The sequence below is a fragment of the Nanorana parkeri genome, unplaced genomic scaffold, assembly GCF_000935625.1.
Source record: "Nanorana parkeri isolate BGI_ZX_2015 unplaced genomic scaffold, ASM93562v1 scaffold424, whole genome shotgun sequence".
Classification (NCBI taxonomy): Eukaryota; Metazoa; Chordata; class Amphibia; order Anura; family Dicroglossidae; genus Nanorana; species Nanorana parkeri.
In genome coordinates, this window is record NW_017306692.1 from 175,423 (window position 1) to 193,509 (window position 18,087).

Here is an 18,087-nt window from a genome sequence, read left to right on the forward strand (position 1 = left end):
TATATATATATATATTCTAATCCATAATCCATAAGCGCGGATTTTACATATTTCATGTTTCTGAGTTGGCAGCCTTGACCTGTAAAAAAACCTTTTTTTGTGCTCCACAAACACAAGGTTGTTTTGAACCAAAAGCCTCTTTTCCCCCTCAAGGTGGTTTCATCTTTCCACCTTAACCACAACATTGTATTGCCATCTTTGTGTCCTGTACCTAAGCATCCTAAGATGTATTTATTTGTATATGGTATATGCTGTTTGAGTTTACTTCTCAGCTACAACCTCCTACAACCTCCTTTCGTTAGTTTCGTTAGACTCTATGTAAGGTTCCTCCTTTTCCGGTCAAGGCATACTCTACTAGAAGCGTTAGTGCTTCTTGGGCTTTTCAGCATCAGGCCTCGGCTTTTCAGATCTGCAAGGCTGCCACCCGGTCCTGGCTTCACACGTTTGTTAAGTTTTATCAGGTGGACATCCAGGCCTTAAGTAGGGTATACACAGGTAGCTTTTCAAACGAACAATCCCTTCAGAACATTTGATAATACCATCAGAGATTTGGCAGTTGTCATTTGAAATTTCATTTGACTTTTGTTTGCATTTAACATTTGATTTTGCAATAAATGGAATTTTTCAAGCAAAAATCACATTCACTGTTAAAATTTCGTTCGATGGAGGAAAATTTTCCAACATGCTCCTTGGAATTTTTTCATCATTGTGGTCAAATTAATCATCAATTTGACCCCATCAATTATTAAAAAGTTGAACAAATGTTCCAAAATCTATTTCGATTTTTCTAAATTCTAACCGTGTATACTCTATTTTAGTGGATGCCAGTTGAGGTCGTATAGTTCTTTAGCCAGTCCTTAGAATGTTGGGCTTTTTTCTGTTTATTCATTATTGTTCTTTTCTCAGACCTGTTAGAAGTTTGTTTGCTGTATTGTCTGCCTCTCAGTTGAACTGCTTTTGGATATCCCATTGGCCTCAGATTACCATAATGTGTGATGTAATATATTATTAAGAAAACATGGTTTTTAGTCTTACCTGTAAAATAATTTTCTCGGAACATGTCACAGGACACAGGTCCCTCTGGTTTAAACCCCTATAGACCCCAAACTGTGAGGGTGAAACCCAAACCTGCAAGAATCCCAGTCTGCAGTGGTGAAGACCTACCAAAAGTGGTCCAAGGAAGGAAAACTGGTTAACCAGGTTCATGGGCAGCCAAGGTTCATTGATGCATGTGGGGAGCAGAGGCTGGCCCCGTATAGTCTGATCCAATAGAAGAGATACTGTAGCTCAAATTGATTTAAAAAAAAGAATCTGATTCTGATAGAAAGGTGTCTGAACAACCGGAGCATTGCAGTTTGTTGCATATGGGGCTGCATAGCCGCTGACCAGTCAGGGTGCCTATGCTGATCCCAGCCCACTTCCAAAAGCACCTACAATGGGCATGTGAACATCAGAACTGGACCACGGAGCAGTGGATGAATGTGGCCTGGTCTAATGAATCACATTTTCTTTTACATCATGTGGATGGCTGGGTGCAAGTGTGTCGCTTACTTGGGGAAGAGATGGCACCAGGATGCACTGTGGGAAGAAGGGAGGCCAGCGGAAGTAGTGTGATGCTTTGGACAATGTTCTGCTGAGAAACCTTGGGTCTTGCCATTCATGTGGATGTTTCTTTGACTTGTACCACCACCCTAAACATTGTTGCTGTCCAAGTACACCCCTTCATGGAAACATTATTCCCTGATAGCTCCCTACCACACTGCAAAATATTTTCAAAATTGTTTTGAGGAACACAACAACGAGTTTGAGGCGTTGACTTGGCCTCCAAATTCTCCAGATCACAATTAATTTGAGCATCTGTGGGATGTGCTGGAAAAACAAGTCTGATCCCTGGAGGCCCCACCTTGCAAATTACAGGACCTAAATGATCTGCTACTGATGGCTTGGTGTCAGATAACACAACATACCTTCAGAGGTCTAGTGGAGTCTGTGCCTTGACAGGTAAGGGCTGTTACTTTTGGTAGCAAAAGTGGGACCTATTCAATATTAGGTGGGTGGTCATAATGATATGGCTGATCGGTGCATATAGCGCTAAGTGGGGTATGGATTCTACTTTTTCTACTATTTCTTTGTTCCTTTTGCTAGTATTTAATTTTTATTTTGAATAAGAAAAATGTATTTATAAACACAGAGGTTAAATAAATCCAGGCAGGGTGGTTATCCCAGTCAAGCATTTGCAACTCCCTGACTAATATGCTCAAATTTCTTCAATTTCCCTTTCTCTTTATGCCACTTACTGGTGTACCTCTTGAATCACTTTAAAATTGTCCTTAATGCATATTGTCAGCTCTCTTTTCCTCCTTGTTACCAGACTATGTGTTCAGCTTTCCTGAATTGCCTGTATAATGCCATCGCACCTTATATAATTAAGAAATAACGGACAAGAGCCATTGGAAGAGTTATATCATTATTTATTAGTATGTTGACAATTTTATGACAGTTGCATGTTTCAGATGATAGAGAAACCTGTAACTGTAACCTGTAACAACCAACACTTTCAGCAAGCATCATTAATTTGGTAGTCTATGTTGTACAGATATTGTTTTCCATCAGTTCCCTCAATCCATCATTATTGCTGCATAAACTTAGCCTTACTAATTCATCTTATACAGGATATAAAAAAAAGAAAAAAAATGTTTATATAATTTGTAGACTAAACTTTTACTGTAATATTGCCTGGGACCATGGCCTGAACCGAGACAGTAATTTATCAAAAGAATCTTGGAGGAATCTGACTCATACTCTGTAGTAGAGAAACTATGTGGTACTAAACATTGTTTAAATTTAGGTTGACAGCAGCACTCATGGGCAGGAACACTCATATTGATTCACACACATATGGTATCCTTACTTTAAGCTGCATTGCGGTTTATGAGCTATGTAAGTTACTATAATGGGTTTTCATTGGTCTAATTATTCAGTTTTCTAGCAGACAGAGTAGTTATAGTTTTAAAAAAAAAACACTTCAAGGATACCACTCCATCTATAACTATATACAATATAAAACAATCTCATGCTGGAAATCATCAGTGGGGAATTGCAATTAGGGCTTAGCGAATCTGGCCGAGTTTGATTTGCCAAGGTTTTTAAATTCGCGAACCCAAATTTAGCATAAAATCTAATTGGTCTATAAGGGGATGAAGCCTTTTACTAAATACTGGCCATTTTTAGGACTATGAGGCAAACTATTGTCCAAAAAAAGGCATAGGAAGATGGACACTACCTTGGGGGACATTTACCAATGTAAACACTGTTTTTAAGAAATACTATACGGTAGGAAGAGAGTCTTTCCATGTTACTTTGTGGGCAACATGAAAAATGCGTACATCATTTAAATGGCATGCAGTGCATTTACAATAATGTAGTGTTAATCTGTACATGTGTTTACATGTGTATCCAGGGGGAAATTATACTTCTTTTTTTTTTAAGAACAAATTGTGCCTTCATTTGGTAGTAAATTTTAATGAATAGCTCCTGTTTTTTTTATTATCAAAGGATAATTAACAGTCTAGTACTGGGGTTTGAAGTCAAGACAGTAGACATTAAACATGCCTAGGTTGAGTCAGTGTTAGGGATCCAAGCAGACAAACTTAACTGCAGATTAAAAAATAAAAAGAGTTTATTGAAAATAATAAACATAAATGGCAAAAAACAATGGAGGAAGCCCTGGATGTCGTCCATTCCAAGTCAGAGGTCAGACGCCAAAGTGGGTAGTCAGGCGAACCAGGTCAGAGAGCACTGAGAACAAAATGAACGGAAACAATAGCCAGAATCAGGAACCAGGAGATCAGTGAGCCAGAGCCATGGCCATACACAGAGAACAGGAACAACAGCAGAGCACTTGGTAGATCTGAACACACACAAGGGCGGAGACTGAATGGACCAATTGATGGTTAAATAGTGAACTGGTGTTGGATCATCACTTTGAGACAGGAAGTTGCCGGGAGTTTGCTAGTAGTTGCTGAATGATGATGTTTACAGGATGGCCATAAAAGGGTGCCAAAGAGGAACGAACAGTGTCAGACATACTGCACTCCAGCCATGCTAAAGCTCAACTGGACGAGGAAGTGTAAGAAACCCAGACAGTCAGGTAGCCTAGATCTGCAATATTGATAGACATGAAGATTATTTTCAACCTTATTAACTATGTAACTAACAGTTTAAGCAGCACCAACCTATTACCCTGTGTATGACTCACAGACATATCTACCTTAAAATATGCATTCATCTGATGTTTTTCATGATTTGATTTTTTAGTCATGGAGCCTGTACTTCAGCATTATATTTCTAATGTACACTTCTATTTACTAATATTTAGAGTTCAAGGTAAAATACTAACATTGTAAGGTGTTTTTCTTTTTATCATTTCAGGATGAAAATGTTTTCACCAAAAACCAACTTTAAAAAAATTCAGTTTTCAGCAGTAAGGAAGGAAGTCACAAGGTAATGATTACTGCTGAAGGAATCTGGAGATATCATTCATCAGTAAATATAACTGTAATGAAGCAGAACCTCAGTGTCTTTCTTAATGTTTCATTATGCATGGTTGCTATACAGGATTCTTCTAGATTGTTGTGCTCTGGGGCTTTCTCCTATTATATGACCTGCCAATATTTGTTAGAAGGCTGTGTTAGAAGTATGACATGGGTTTATCTTACATATTTAGCAGCTGCCCGATCACTAAGGGGGATATGTCCAGTGGGTTGGATCATATGTTCAATATTTTGAAGAACTTTCCAAAAGGGCCTTGAATCTATGGAAGGGGTAATGAGGGCTTGGCTCTCATTACTGGCCCATGAGAAGCAACTGATGCCTAACCCACGCTACCCGGAGGCAATGGGATGAAGTGGGGACACTGGCTGAACTCTTGATCCTCCAGTGGTCTATTGCTATAGCCACATACCTGGTGTAGAGAAAACAAAGAAACCTCTGATTTGTTGGTGCTGTTTCAGCCTGTGGTAAGCGAGAATCAACAGAGACATATCCGAGCATCCAGGGACTGTTAGCTGAGAGAAACTAAGGTCCTAATGCTTCTCTTGGTGTTCTACTTCATTTTTTTATTATTATTAAAGTTTCATTTGCAATAAAGCTAAAAAGAAATCCAAGGGCTGAACTGATTTTATTCTGCATTTAAAGAATTAAAACTTCCTGGAGATAAAGTGTATGTTCCTTAAATGAACTCCGGGACAAGCAAATGTCTAAATACAAGAGACATGTGTATTCTTACTTAAATTTTGGCATTCTATGTGTATGTCTTACAAATATGTGCAGTAACCCAGTGCGCCTCTGTGCAGGAGTTTCCTGTAACTGCTGCTCTCTCCTTGTGCATAGTGAATGGGATAGTATCTGCCCCTCCTGTAGTCTGTAATGGATGGATTTGTTGGGTTCCTTCCACAGATCTGCTCTCTTCACAGGCTGTGTACAGCACAGCGATGATGTCAATACTTTTAGAAGATAGTATCTGGATTTTCAAAGGCATTTGGTGTGCACAGAGTGGATTTATATTTTTTGTGGCGGCACTGCCAAAGAGGTTCACAGAAATAAGTTCCATACTTTCAAATGAGTGGTGGCCAAGCCTTCAGTTACCATATACATGTACTTTGTTCATAGCTGTGTGAAAGTTTCTAAGTTACCGGGAGGGCTATATCACTATAAGTCAGATGTGCATGACCGAATTTACAGGCATACCATATAGACATTGGTGATTCCATTTGTTCCAAATTGTAATTCGGTTGAATTCGTACATTTGGATGCATCTGAATTTCCCAATGACAGATATAACGAATTCGTCCGAATCCTTGATAACGAAAATTTTGGATACATCCGAATTTCTTTCCCGAATGAAGTTTTATTGTGTTAAGCATCAACTTAAAAAAAAAATCCAAATTTTCGTTATCGGTAGTATGTACGAATGAATGTTCGTTGCAGCAAAGTGACATTTGACAAAAGAAAAGAAAATTACATTCTTTTTACAGCCCGCAGAACAGGAAAAAAAAAAGCAAGAGGTTCCCCCGCAATTGATACTAGACCCTCTAGATCGGGGAATCTAGGAATGTTAGGAGGGACCTCTAATGTAAAAAAAAAAAAAAGCATGGGGTTCCCCTCAAAAGTCATACCAGACCGTCTTGGTATGGCAGGAGTTTTAAGGGGGACTCCAACGCCAAAAGAAGAAAAAAAAAGTGCCCCCCCCCAAAATTCCAAAACAGACTCTTAATCTGGGGCAGGGCAGGCGAGCGCCCCCTCCCCCCCATCCCTGCGCCTTACCAGGCAACATGCCCTCGTCATGGGGAGAGTGGAAAAGCACCTTCTCCCCATGCCGATGAGGACAAGGGCTTCTTCCCTACAACCCTGGCCTGTGGTTGTGGGGGTCTGTGGGCCGGGGGGCTTATTTGTATCTGGGCACCCCCATTCATAAAGGGGACGCTCCCCCCTTGTGAATGAGTAAGGGGTAGTAACTATTCAGTTTCTTCTGTAGGAGGAGGAGCATTTTCTCTCCATCTCCGCAGTCCACATAAAAGGGACCTCCAATATGGTACCAGATTATTTGATTTGAGCACCTATTTCCCCAAGGTTGACGAGAAAAGGGTTTCAGCGGGATGGATGCCCTGTCTCAAGATTGGGACTTCTCCCTAGGCTATGCCTTTTCTCCTCTTTTTCTTTTTCCCAGAGTAATTCAGAAGTCTATCGATTTGCAAACTCATTTTGATTGCCCCATGGTGGCCCAAAACAATGTGGTTTTCGGAACTCCAAAGAAAATAAATTCAGCCTCTATGGATTCTACCCCTCAGACCAGATCTAATGTTTCAGGGCCCAGTATTGAATCACAACCCCAGTTTGTTTTTTAATTAAAGGCATAGATTTTGAAAGAGGATCTTAGAAAACAAAGGCTGTTCTAAAAAGCAGAAAAAGCCAGCGCATCAGTGAATCAGATCTTCAGGGATGCTGTTTGGTCGAATCAGGACACCTTTGTGAAGCATTACATGGTGGAAGTCTTATCGCAACAAGATTTGGCCTTCGACAGGAAAGTCCTGCAAGAAGTTGTCCCACCCTAAGCTAGGCTTGTGTTTTATCTTGCTTATCCTTTCAGGTTGCTCTCCTGGAAGATGATTGGAGAAATCTCCTGTTAGACTTACCGGTATCGGTGTTTCTAAGAATCTTCCAGGACAGCAAACCTACTTCCCACCCTTACTGGATATACAATATGTTGTCTAGTTTTTTCCCTTCGTGCACTGGTGGAGGTATTCTACTTTAATCTCAAGTGTGGGTCGAGGGGGGTGGAAGGGGTTTTTAAACTTGTCTGATTGTGTTTCCTGTGGACTGAAGAACCAGTCATCTCTCAGGTTGCTGTCCTGGAAGATGCTTAGAACCACTGTTACCAGTAAGTCTAACTAGAGATTTTTTGCCAGGAAAGGAATGCAGAAAGTATTACATGCACTAGGTCATCATAATAGCGATTAGCATTTTCAGTCGGGAATGGCAGCCCTGTATTTCTCTTATGATTGTTTTACTTAAAATACATCTTGCTTGTAGTAGAGGTTTGGTGCAAAGTATTTATTTAAGCACGATAAGTTTGATTACCTTAAATATTCATCTTGCTTATATTGTTGCAGTGAATTTAAAAAAGAATACCCAGTGGATTCCGCGGCACCCAGCAATCTACAGAGACAGATAACTTTATCAAACAGACCAACATCTGTCGGTTGTATTCAGTACTCGGGTAAGTACCAAAAAGTATTAGATGTGGCACAGTAAAACGTGCACAAAATTTTAAGAAGATCAGATAATCTGTATTTGGTAACAGCCACTGTGAACCAATGCCATGCTGCTCATTCTAATACTATGCTGCTGTTACTAATTTTGTAAAGTTCACAAACAATATGACCACGAAGTGAGTTGAATGAAGCTGGGCATCATTCAACCAAGAAGAGGGGCTGGGGCCAGAGGAGGATGCAGAGTGTGCTGGCATGTGGCGAAGGCGAGTAATGCCTTGCTAAAAAGTGTGGGGGGGTTGTAGGACAGGTATTTTTTTATTAAAAAAACATTTAATGGAGTTGGGATTTTAATATCAATAATACTTGTTGGTGTTATACACATCGTTTTTGCTCTGAAACAGTGCTTATTGGGTCTTGCATGTACAGTGCAGAATATTACAGAAAGGTTCACCTCACATCTGTGTTAATATAGAAACACGTGTTTATCTTCTTCCCATGGAACTGTGCTTGTACTGTCACACAAGCCTCTCTATCTAGCAGTGAGGGGAATGGGAGAGCCAGTGAAGGGGAGGGCTGCAGTGGTGGCTGTGGTGCTGTGTTTCCAGGGCTGTGGTGGTGGTTCTGCTGCTGTGCTTCCTTCTCTTTACAAAAGGTGTATCAGTAGAACAGGTATTTTTACCAAAAAAACATTTTAATGGAGTTGGGGTTTTAATATCAATAGTACTTGTTAGCGTTAGGCACTTATTTTTTACTCTGAAATAGTGCTTACTGGAACTTGCATGTACAGTAAAGAATATTACAGTGAGGTTCACCTCACATCTGTGTAAATATAGATTTTTTTATTTTTTTAAGGCCATATGATGTATGAAACATATGGCCTCCTTTGTAACTTGAATAGTTTCAGAACCTCTCTTTGAAAATGAATAGTGACATTGAGCTAGGTTAACAAACCCTTAATACATTACAATATTCATGCAGTATATAATGGCATGACGTGGACATGATGAGCAATCACTGGCTCTACCAAAAATAGTTTGGTACTGTACACAGTCATCTGTGTCATGCCAGCTGGATGAGACTAGGAAGAAAAACACATGCTTTTCATTTCCTTGTTATTTTAGGATTGCTATATTTACTTGCTTTTATCATTTGAATAAATGATCCCTAGTGTTCTGAACATTTCTTTGTACTAGAAGTAACTAAGACCTTGCCCTAAGTCAGTTGACTTAATGTGTTAATAAACCCTTAAAACATTCTTCATATTTTGTTAGCCTCACTTATTCACAGCTGAATAGCAGCTGAAGCCCCCCAGTGTGTCCCCAACTTGTGCAGTTGCCATATTTGTTTTGTTGGATTTCATGTGTGGACACACTGGGGGCTTCAGCTGCCATTGTGATGTGCTGGACTTCTGGTGTGTCCCTGTGCCTTTAAGGAAGGATGGGCTACCTCCAGGCATACCTACACTCATTTTGTCCATTGCTCTATATGCTCCAAGATAGATGCTTTTATAGATTAGAGTTAGGACTACACTACACAGAGGAGGTTTGACACGCCAGTGTGACTTCCACATATTTTGCAAAAGTTGTGCAACTAAAACCTTTGTTTTTTAGCGCATGCTGTGAGACAGGGTAAGCTTTTTTTTTTTTTTTTTTGCAGGCTGGCTTGTAAGTGTGAAGAAAATTTTTGTTTTTTACTGTGGAAAGCCCCACCATGTGCACCTTACTTGAAAGCTAGTTACATATTAATTTGTACGGTAGCCATATTTGTTTAGTTGTTAGGTGCAAAACACGTGATTCTGCCGAAAACAAAGCTCATAGACTTTTTTGAGCTCCAGTCAGGTGTGTCAGGTGACACAAAGGGCATCATTAAAAACAATGATTTTCTTCATCTTGACAATTGTTGCACTTCAGGAAATGCATGATAAATTCTCAGGTTTGAATTGGGGCTCATGAACAAGAGCAATTTTTTTTTTAAATAAAGATTAGTGATGTAAAGAAGGGGTAAGGGGGGAGTCCTGTAGTGAGCTCATCCTTTCATAGAGCCTTCTATCTGTGCTGGCTGTCAGTCAGAAGATATCCCATTATTCTTGAATGGTGTAAATAATGTACTATTGGATGTAATTACATACATTAGGCACTATTTTAATCAAAATTCTTTGATCTGTGAGATAACTTTGACTTTTTCTTGGCCTTATGTTATAATCAGTAAAAACAATCTTTCCTAAGTCTAAACAGAAGTGAAGTATATTTCCTGTTTTATCATTGTGGCCAATTATCTAGCAAAAAAAAGAAAAACACCTCAGAACCTAAATTGCATTAGCAAAATATCACGCTGCAGCTTTATAAATATAAATTGTGGCTGCAAACCCATATTTAAATGTTTATATTTTTTTTTTTTGTTCTACAATTTCAAGCCACCGTAGGCAGTTTTTTTTAGCCAAATCCTTTGTATGTTTGCATTTTCCTCTCATTCTATTGCCTGCCCTTACTTACACTTTGTGATTGTGCCTTTTTGTATTTGCCTGAAATCCTTGTCTTTCACGTTATTTTAAATTTTGTACACCACAGATATTTTAATATGCAACCACTAGTTCATAAACTGCCAGTTTCCTCAATTTAGACTTACTAACAGTGTGATTCCAGCTTAAAAATTGTCTGCAAATGCAGAGTTTATCTGAGGATAGTAAAAGTGTAACACTACACGATGTTCACATTGTCGTTACTAGATGAAATCTGAATGTATCATTATGTTCCAGTTGCCCCATCCTGTGTGTTTCTACATAGGCATGCTGTAAAAGTATACCCACATGGCCTGCAAACATACCAGTCCCTTGTCCCAAAATGCTCTGTACAATGTAATCCTATCCTTTCAGCCATAATTGTACATTCTGATTACACGTTTGGAATGTAACTGCTGAAATTGGTGAAAAAGGAAAATTGGAGCTGACATTCTTATTGGTACTGAAATGAAAAGTACAATATACCATGAAAAATATGCAGAGGATAAATGTGTAAAATGACTTGGAAACAACTATAGCGATGTACATTTTTATCAGCAGACTCCAGTGTTAGAGTGAGCCACGATTACTCATGTAAAATTATTTTTGTCTTGCCTAGGCGATGGAATGAAACTTGCATGTGGATTATCCGATAAGTCTCTGTTGGTATTCAGTTCCACATTAAAAGGAGAACCAGCAGTTTTTACAGGTAGTCATCATGCTTTGTTTATATATTTATTGTGTTACAAGTTATAATAACCTGTGAAGTATTGTTCTGGTTCATATAAGACCATGTAGATTTGTGCAAAATCTTTTGTGCATCTCATCCATTCAGTATATTTCCAAAATGTTATATTGTTCTGGAAATACACCACAGAGTCAAAAGGTGGTCAGCCTGGTGCCCAACACTCAGGCTGCCAACCTAACATGTTGGGCACCAAGCTAAGAGCTGAAACAAGTGCTTATCTTCCTCCCATAGAACTGCACTTGCACTGTCACAAGAGCCTCTCTGTCTAGCAATGAGGTGAGCGGGAGAACCAGTGCAGAGGAGTATGTCTGTGAAGGTTCTCATTCATTCAGGTCATGATATATCTGTAAAAAATAAGTCAAGGCAACTGGACTTGCTGTATTTTTCTTGAAGACATTTCACTGGTCATCCAACCCGCTTTCTCAATTCAGAATGACTTGTACAAAGATTCTCTGGGAATAAATATGGTGACTGTTGTTCCAATCCACATAATCTGTTAGTCACAACCAGGTGTTGATAGCAAGCAGTAGATATATGCAAAAACATTGGAAAAAAAAGTTACAAAATAGGTAAAAACGTACCTGTGTCTCCGCTGCTCGCTCCCATCTGAAGATCTGAAGATTATCAAGCGGTCGTGAAGGATCATGGAGCGGGCACATGCGCAGTAGAGTACAGTGTAAGTCAATGCAGGCAGCCCGGCAGCATGCATTAGGACAGACAACGTGGGACACAGAAGACACAGCAGTCAGCTCTGGATCAGAGACCGGCACCAGCGCTGGTGGGACTCCTGAAAACTACTGGAAAGAAGAAGATGATCGGATCAAGTGGCATCATTTAAGGTAAGTCTTTAACCACCTTCCGTCCATGGCCGTTTGTGAACGGCCGGACGGGAGTCTGCTAGGAGCGGGAGGGCGTCAAGACGTCCTGCCCCTCTCCCCCAGCAATGGCTGTTTACATACAAGCGATCAGGCGTCTCTAGAGATGCCCGATCACTTGCAGGAGCTGCGGGTGTGCGGCCTCAAGCATTGGGGGGTGACTTTAATGACACTTTAATGTTCATTTTTATCAACGCAAAGCTCGCTTGCTTTTTTTATGGTTACATTAATAGATTAATATATCTTGTTTTCTTTTTTTTTCTGTGGTCATTTCAATATTGCATCTGCGACCATCTGGACATTTCAAGTCCAACACTTGTGGCCCCCTATATTTACCATGTTGACCAAGTTAGCACTAAGTAAACACAGTGCTAATTCACAATGTGCAGAAAACAATGTGCAATATAAACAATTGTGTACTGGGCAAGTGTGGTGTTTCAGGGGAGACTGCTTAACTTTAATGCAATATTCCTTAGGACATACAACAAAAGTGTGCTTCTAATACAGAATTGAAAAGGCCAGCAGACCAGTTAACATAAATCAAAAGCTTTGATTTACTGAACCAACAGTGTTTTGGGGCCACACAGAGACCTGTTTTTAATATGTCAAACCTTGAAGAAGATGGTTTCGAAAGTTTGCACCCTAAAATGTATTGTTATTCACACAACTGTTACTGCCTAAGTTTTTACTTTCCTGGCTTCAGCTTATATAGCAGCAGTGTGTAAAGTATAGTTTACGACTTCAAACAGCGTTGTTGAAACCTTCAAAGGACCCTTCAGCTCTAGTTTGGAAAGATTTAACACAGATATTTAATGGAATTCATAAGCTGGGTTCAGTCTAGCAGCAAGGCTAGGGTTTTTGGACATGGCTAGCACGGTGACATCACACCAACTGGGAACTAGGGAGAAAGTTTGCAAGCGTCTAAGCATTGCACCCTTGATGCGCTGATCGCAAGTGCAATGCTCTGCAGGCTTAATTGCGAAAATTTACTAAATGCACAATGTGTATATATGTGTTAATGTTGCTGCATTTACTACATTTTTGCAAAAGGTGAACTAAGCTTTTAATGCATGAAATGAGAAAAAAAACACAAAATTATTCTGGATGGATTCTTGTTTCCCACTAGAGGGCAGGAGATGAATATATTTCAATTTTATTTTGTTTTAAAAAGACAGTCTGGATAATTATGTAAGAACTGTATTCTTTTTATTTCTTTATTTTAATATATATGTTAAAGAGCAAGCTTAATGTATACCATGACCATTGACCATTGTAAGTACCACTGGCAGTGTTATAGTTTGTCCCAATCTCTTACTGTGATTTTTGCAGGACAGCTTGGCTGGAATAGAGCCGTGGAGAAAAATATAAATATAGGCATGTAAAATAAAACGAAAGAACTTCCCAATTACATATATGTAGGATGTGCTCTGATGCTGGCTCACTAGTGACTATGTACATGAAAATGTAAACACAATCTTTCATAAAAAATTAACTCTTCATTAAAGACCCTTTAAAAATACAATTTTACAGTGAGATAAAATGACTGTAATTTCATTCAATCCTGAAGCATTTTTAATAAAAATACTATTTTACAGTGAGATAAAATGACTGTAATTCCATTCAATCCTTTAGCATTTTCAGTAATATTTCTAGGTTATTGTCTTTTTGCCAAACTTTGTCATCAGATGACAGAATTTCTTTTCATTTAAATTTTAAATCAGATAATTTTTATTGATTTTCTTACACATACATAACCATAAGACAGTATACATGCTGCTCTGCAACATACAGAGCGGTAACATTAGAACAAATAACATTAGCCATGCGACCGGGTTAGGAGTACATACACATGTTTCAGGGGTGGGAGGGAGAGGGGGTCACATAAAGGGATGTAGCGCATATCCAGCACTGGTATATAAAACACTCAGAAATAAAAAGACATAAAAATATGGATTCGAATGGTTGCCCGGTTTGGGAGATGGGGAGACATGACTCTCCTCCGCTCCCACCACCGCCATCCAGATATTCCGCCGCTTCCGGGCCATTAACATAACATCATATCCCATCTACCTTTTCCATGTGATTTGTGCATGCATGTCCTCTTATTGCTTACTTCCTAAACTATTCCGGCCTACCTCGTTGCATTTGTTCAGGACCTCCATCCCGGTTGTAGTTTCCAATCTAATACGCCCGCCTCCTCCTCCTCCACGTCTCCACCGCCTCCTCCACCATGCTTCCTCCCTTCCGTCCCTGCACCCCACACCCAAACTGATGCAACTAATGGGCATTATCTTGTGACGCCTGCCTGTTCAGCCACCTGTCCCAAATACTGTAGAGTTTTGTGACCTTAGCCCTGTGTTGATATGTGATTTTTTCCAATGTTATGAGGCGATCCAACTCTACCATCCAGGCCCTCGCCGTCGGTGCAGCTGGGGACATCCACTGGAGGGCAATGATCCTCCTTGCTGCAAATAGAGCCTTAGATACAGCCACCTCCATGTGGACTTCCCAAGTGGAGGTGTCAAATACACCTAAGAGGCATGCTAATGGAGCGCAGGGGAGCTGGATCATGAAGGTAGAGTTAATATAGCGGACCACTTTAGTCCAGTATCTCACTAATTTGGGGCAACGCCATAGGAGGTGTATAAGGGAACCAGGCTCAATGCCACACTTGGGGCATTTAGAATCTGTTCTTACTCCGATTCTATAGAGGAACTCAGGGGTACGATATGTTCTATGCAGGATGAAAAGCTGAGTCAGTCTGTGTGAGGTGGACGGAGACGATGCACCAACGGAGGCCATGGCACTCTCCCATTCCTCCTCCGTAAGGGCCCCCAGATCTTTCTCCCAGGCCTCTCTACATCGAAGGGGGTATTTGCTCGAAAAGTGTGAGAGTATGTGGGAGTACAGCAGAGAGACCACGCCTTTGGTAATTGTAGATATAGCAATGTGGTCTATGAGTGGAACCTTGGATATAGGTATAGGACCAGTCCCAGGGTGTGCAGATAGGGCGTGTCGTAACTGGAGATACTGAAAAATTTGGGTCTTCTCTAAGTTGAATCTAGATTGAAGCTGCTGAAAGGAGCATAGAGTGCCAGCATCATATATCTGGGATAGCAGGTGTATTCCCTCCCTCCTCCATGAGACAAATCCCTGCAGTTTGCGTACCTCCGGCAGTTTGCCATTATCCCATAGGGGGGTAAGGGTGCTAATCTCAGAGAGTCCCAGTATTCATTTCAAATTTTTAAAGAGATTGTAATAAATAGCTACATTTTATTCAAGATGATGCCAAACTTTTCGCTTAAATAATAAAAAAGGAACACCCACAATGCTGTTGGCAGCCAAAGGATAAGTGGTGTAGGCAGCCGAGGCTGTCATGTCTTTGGATGACCAACTGTTTTTATTCATGGCAAGAAAAGAGAAATAATGTGATTTTGCTACATTAATTATGGTAAAAGACCTTGCTTTAAAATGGATGATTTATTAATTCCCTAACTTCCCAGCCCCCCATAAAAACTTATAAATGCATTTGAAAAAAAAAAAGCACAATATGCTTTATCTTACATCCTAGCTTCTGGTGTGCTTACCTAGGGTAACGTCATTCGGTCTTCTCCAGGGTCCTGGGAAAGCTGAGGATCCCAAATCCCACAAGAATGCACTCCTGTTCAGTGGTTTAATTTAAAATGCCATTGTCACCTTGTCCATTCTGAGAACAGTGACAGAATCTTTGTAAGGCCCACCCCAGCCACTTTATGCTTACCTCTTCAGTGCGCCTCTGCCACTTCTTCTTCCTTTTGTGACTGGTGGTGCAACATACCCAATTCTTCTGGATATGGGGAGCCTTTGACCCCTTCCATGATTTAGTGTTGAGTCTATTCTTCTGACAGCTGTTTCAGTAGGATTGATGGAAGAGTGTTGAAGAGGTAAGTAAAAAGTGCCAGGAGGTGGGTTTTACACAGATACTGTCACTATGCCCTAATTGCTCAAGTTGATAATGTTTCTATGAGTGAGCCTTGGCACACAAGGGGGCTTATTTATGGAGATGTATTTAAAAAATAAGTCTGTTCTTACATTTTAAAAAAACAGTTCCGTTCCTCATTTTCTTTCAGCTAGTTAATGTTTCAAATATAAATTTGGTTAGTTTAGATGTCACTGGCTATTACACAAATATTCCTCATGGTAAAAGATTAAGGTGTGAATGTCCGTAGAGAAATGTGAATACTTTTGTGATGGAGAGAATGCTCACTTTTTTTGTCTTTGCCTAACCCATGATTATTTCATTTTTGTAGATGACCTGTAGATCTGCAGAGTTCCTATGGGGGCCTCATATGATTTTAGTCTGGCCATGACTGTCATGACTAGTTTTGAGATTATTTATGTTTTGGGCATTAATGAACATGACCCATAGCTTACTAGTTACTGCAGATGTAGAGCTGTTGTTGACATGCAGGGGAGAAGAATTAGTCAGACATCATCATTGTACAACCTTCTATCAAATATTCTGACTACTATTATACAGATTTGTTATATTACTTTGATTTTGAGGTATTGTAGCATGATGATTAGGTCATATACCTGCATTGCAAGCCAACTGATAGAAATAGTGTTCTATTGTCAAGTAGTTATCAACCAATTCTGTTACGTTAATGCCTACCAAAAGGCACTAGATTAGATTAGATATATAATGTTTTGGATGTTAAAGAGGTTTAAATGTTCAAGAATGTGAGAGGTTAGCAATTGCAAAGGAGGCACTAAATCGTGTGGATTTGAGATTACAAAATAAAAGAGGTAAACTTAAATGTGCCAGTTTATATTGTGTGTTTCTCCTTTCAAAAGGCATGTAAGTTTATGAAAACAAATCGTGAAATATTTGGGCTTTATTGGAAACTGATCTTGCCACGGATGTTCTAGATTCCCCTCTTTTTATTTACAGGAGGCAGACATTCAGTATATACAATATGGTTGCTACAATTGTATCTTTTCAATTCCCAAGCTTGCACGCACATTCATTATCTGTTTTAAATAAATTCCTCCTATCGGAAAAATGTGCAGTATAAGCATTCTAAAAGGAGTTGTTGCAGATATACAGATTTCAACAAACAGCTGCCAAGCTCCATATCTCGATCTCTAAACACTCCTAGGCCCTGAACATTTGCAAAGAGCGGTAACAAATGATCCCCACTGAAGCAGAGATGGCTTTGGTATATGTGATGTGATTGACCTCCTTGTTTCACCTTCCGAATGCTGTGTGAAAGGCACGATGGTGGCTTCCACAAGGTAAATATTTCTGGATTTAGATGTGAACAAGATTATTGCTCACTGGTTATTCACTAAAGTTGTTTATCATATTTGCATTGGTTTCAGTAAAAATATGGTTGCATTAGTAGTAATAATGGATGCAGGATGGATGGAATACAATTATTTTTGTTGGCTTAGCAAGATGGGATGTCTCACTGTAATAAAGGGCAGAACTGTATATTAGGAGGTTCTTCTTCACACTCTTACCAAATAAAAGGTTCTTTGCATCTGAGATCACTAATGTCATACATCTCAGTACATTCCCCTGCAGGCTTAAATAAGCATAGGAACACCTCATGACTCGCTACCCGGCTTCCTAATTGGTCAGCAGGCAGCCTCTGAAGCCGGTGTTCTTTCGCTAGAACACTGGCTTCACAGGCAATCAGGAAGCTGCCTACTGCACTGAAAGAAGAGCGTGCAGCTTTTCTTTTAAATCGCATTGTACCACATTGCGTGGCTAGGTGCCATTAGCACTTTTCGACAATAAAGGTGTTATTAAGAAATAATGGCACTGCTTTGCACCTAACATTGCAGCATGTGATGCGGGATTGCATAGATGTGAACAGAGCCTAAATAGAAGTATATGGTGTATTTAAACTGGACACAATAAAGCCAAAGGATTTAAATAATTCCTCTGATTGTGAATCCAGAAGCATCTGCTTGGCCATTAGAGGACTGATTTTCTGTATATACAGTGGTGGGAATCCTCACTTCTATTAATGCACCTTATGAGGGCTGTTGGGCCAGAAACTTTTAGGGGTCTATTCACTAAGCTGCCGTAGGCAGCCGAGTGAAAGACCGACCGGAACGCTGTTCGGCTATTCACTTCAGGTATCAGCCATACATCGGGTGGCTTCACGTGGCTTCGGGTCGGCCGAACATGCTTAGCATGTTCGG

The 18,087-nt window shown here is 40.0% G+C and overlaps 1 protein-coding gene across 1 annotated transcript in view; it reads left to right on the top strand.

The window, feature by feature from the left end:
- The window catches only part of WDR27 (WD repeat domain 27), a 185,209-nt gene that overhangs the window by 48,852 nt on the left and 118,270 nt on the right, over positions 1 to 18,087 (top strand). Inside the window, exons 14-16 of the mRNA XM_018559968.1 lie at positions 4,432 to 4,503; positions 7,671 to 7,777; positions 10,889 to 10,978. Coding sequence (XP_018415470.1) covers positions 4,432 to 4,503; positions 7,671 to 7,777; positions 10,889 to 10,978 — 269 coding nt within the window. The remainder of the gene's footprint in view (positions 1 to 4,431; positions 4,504 to 7,670; positions 7,778 to 10,888; positions 10,979 to 18,087) is intronic.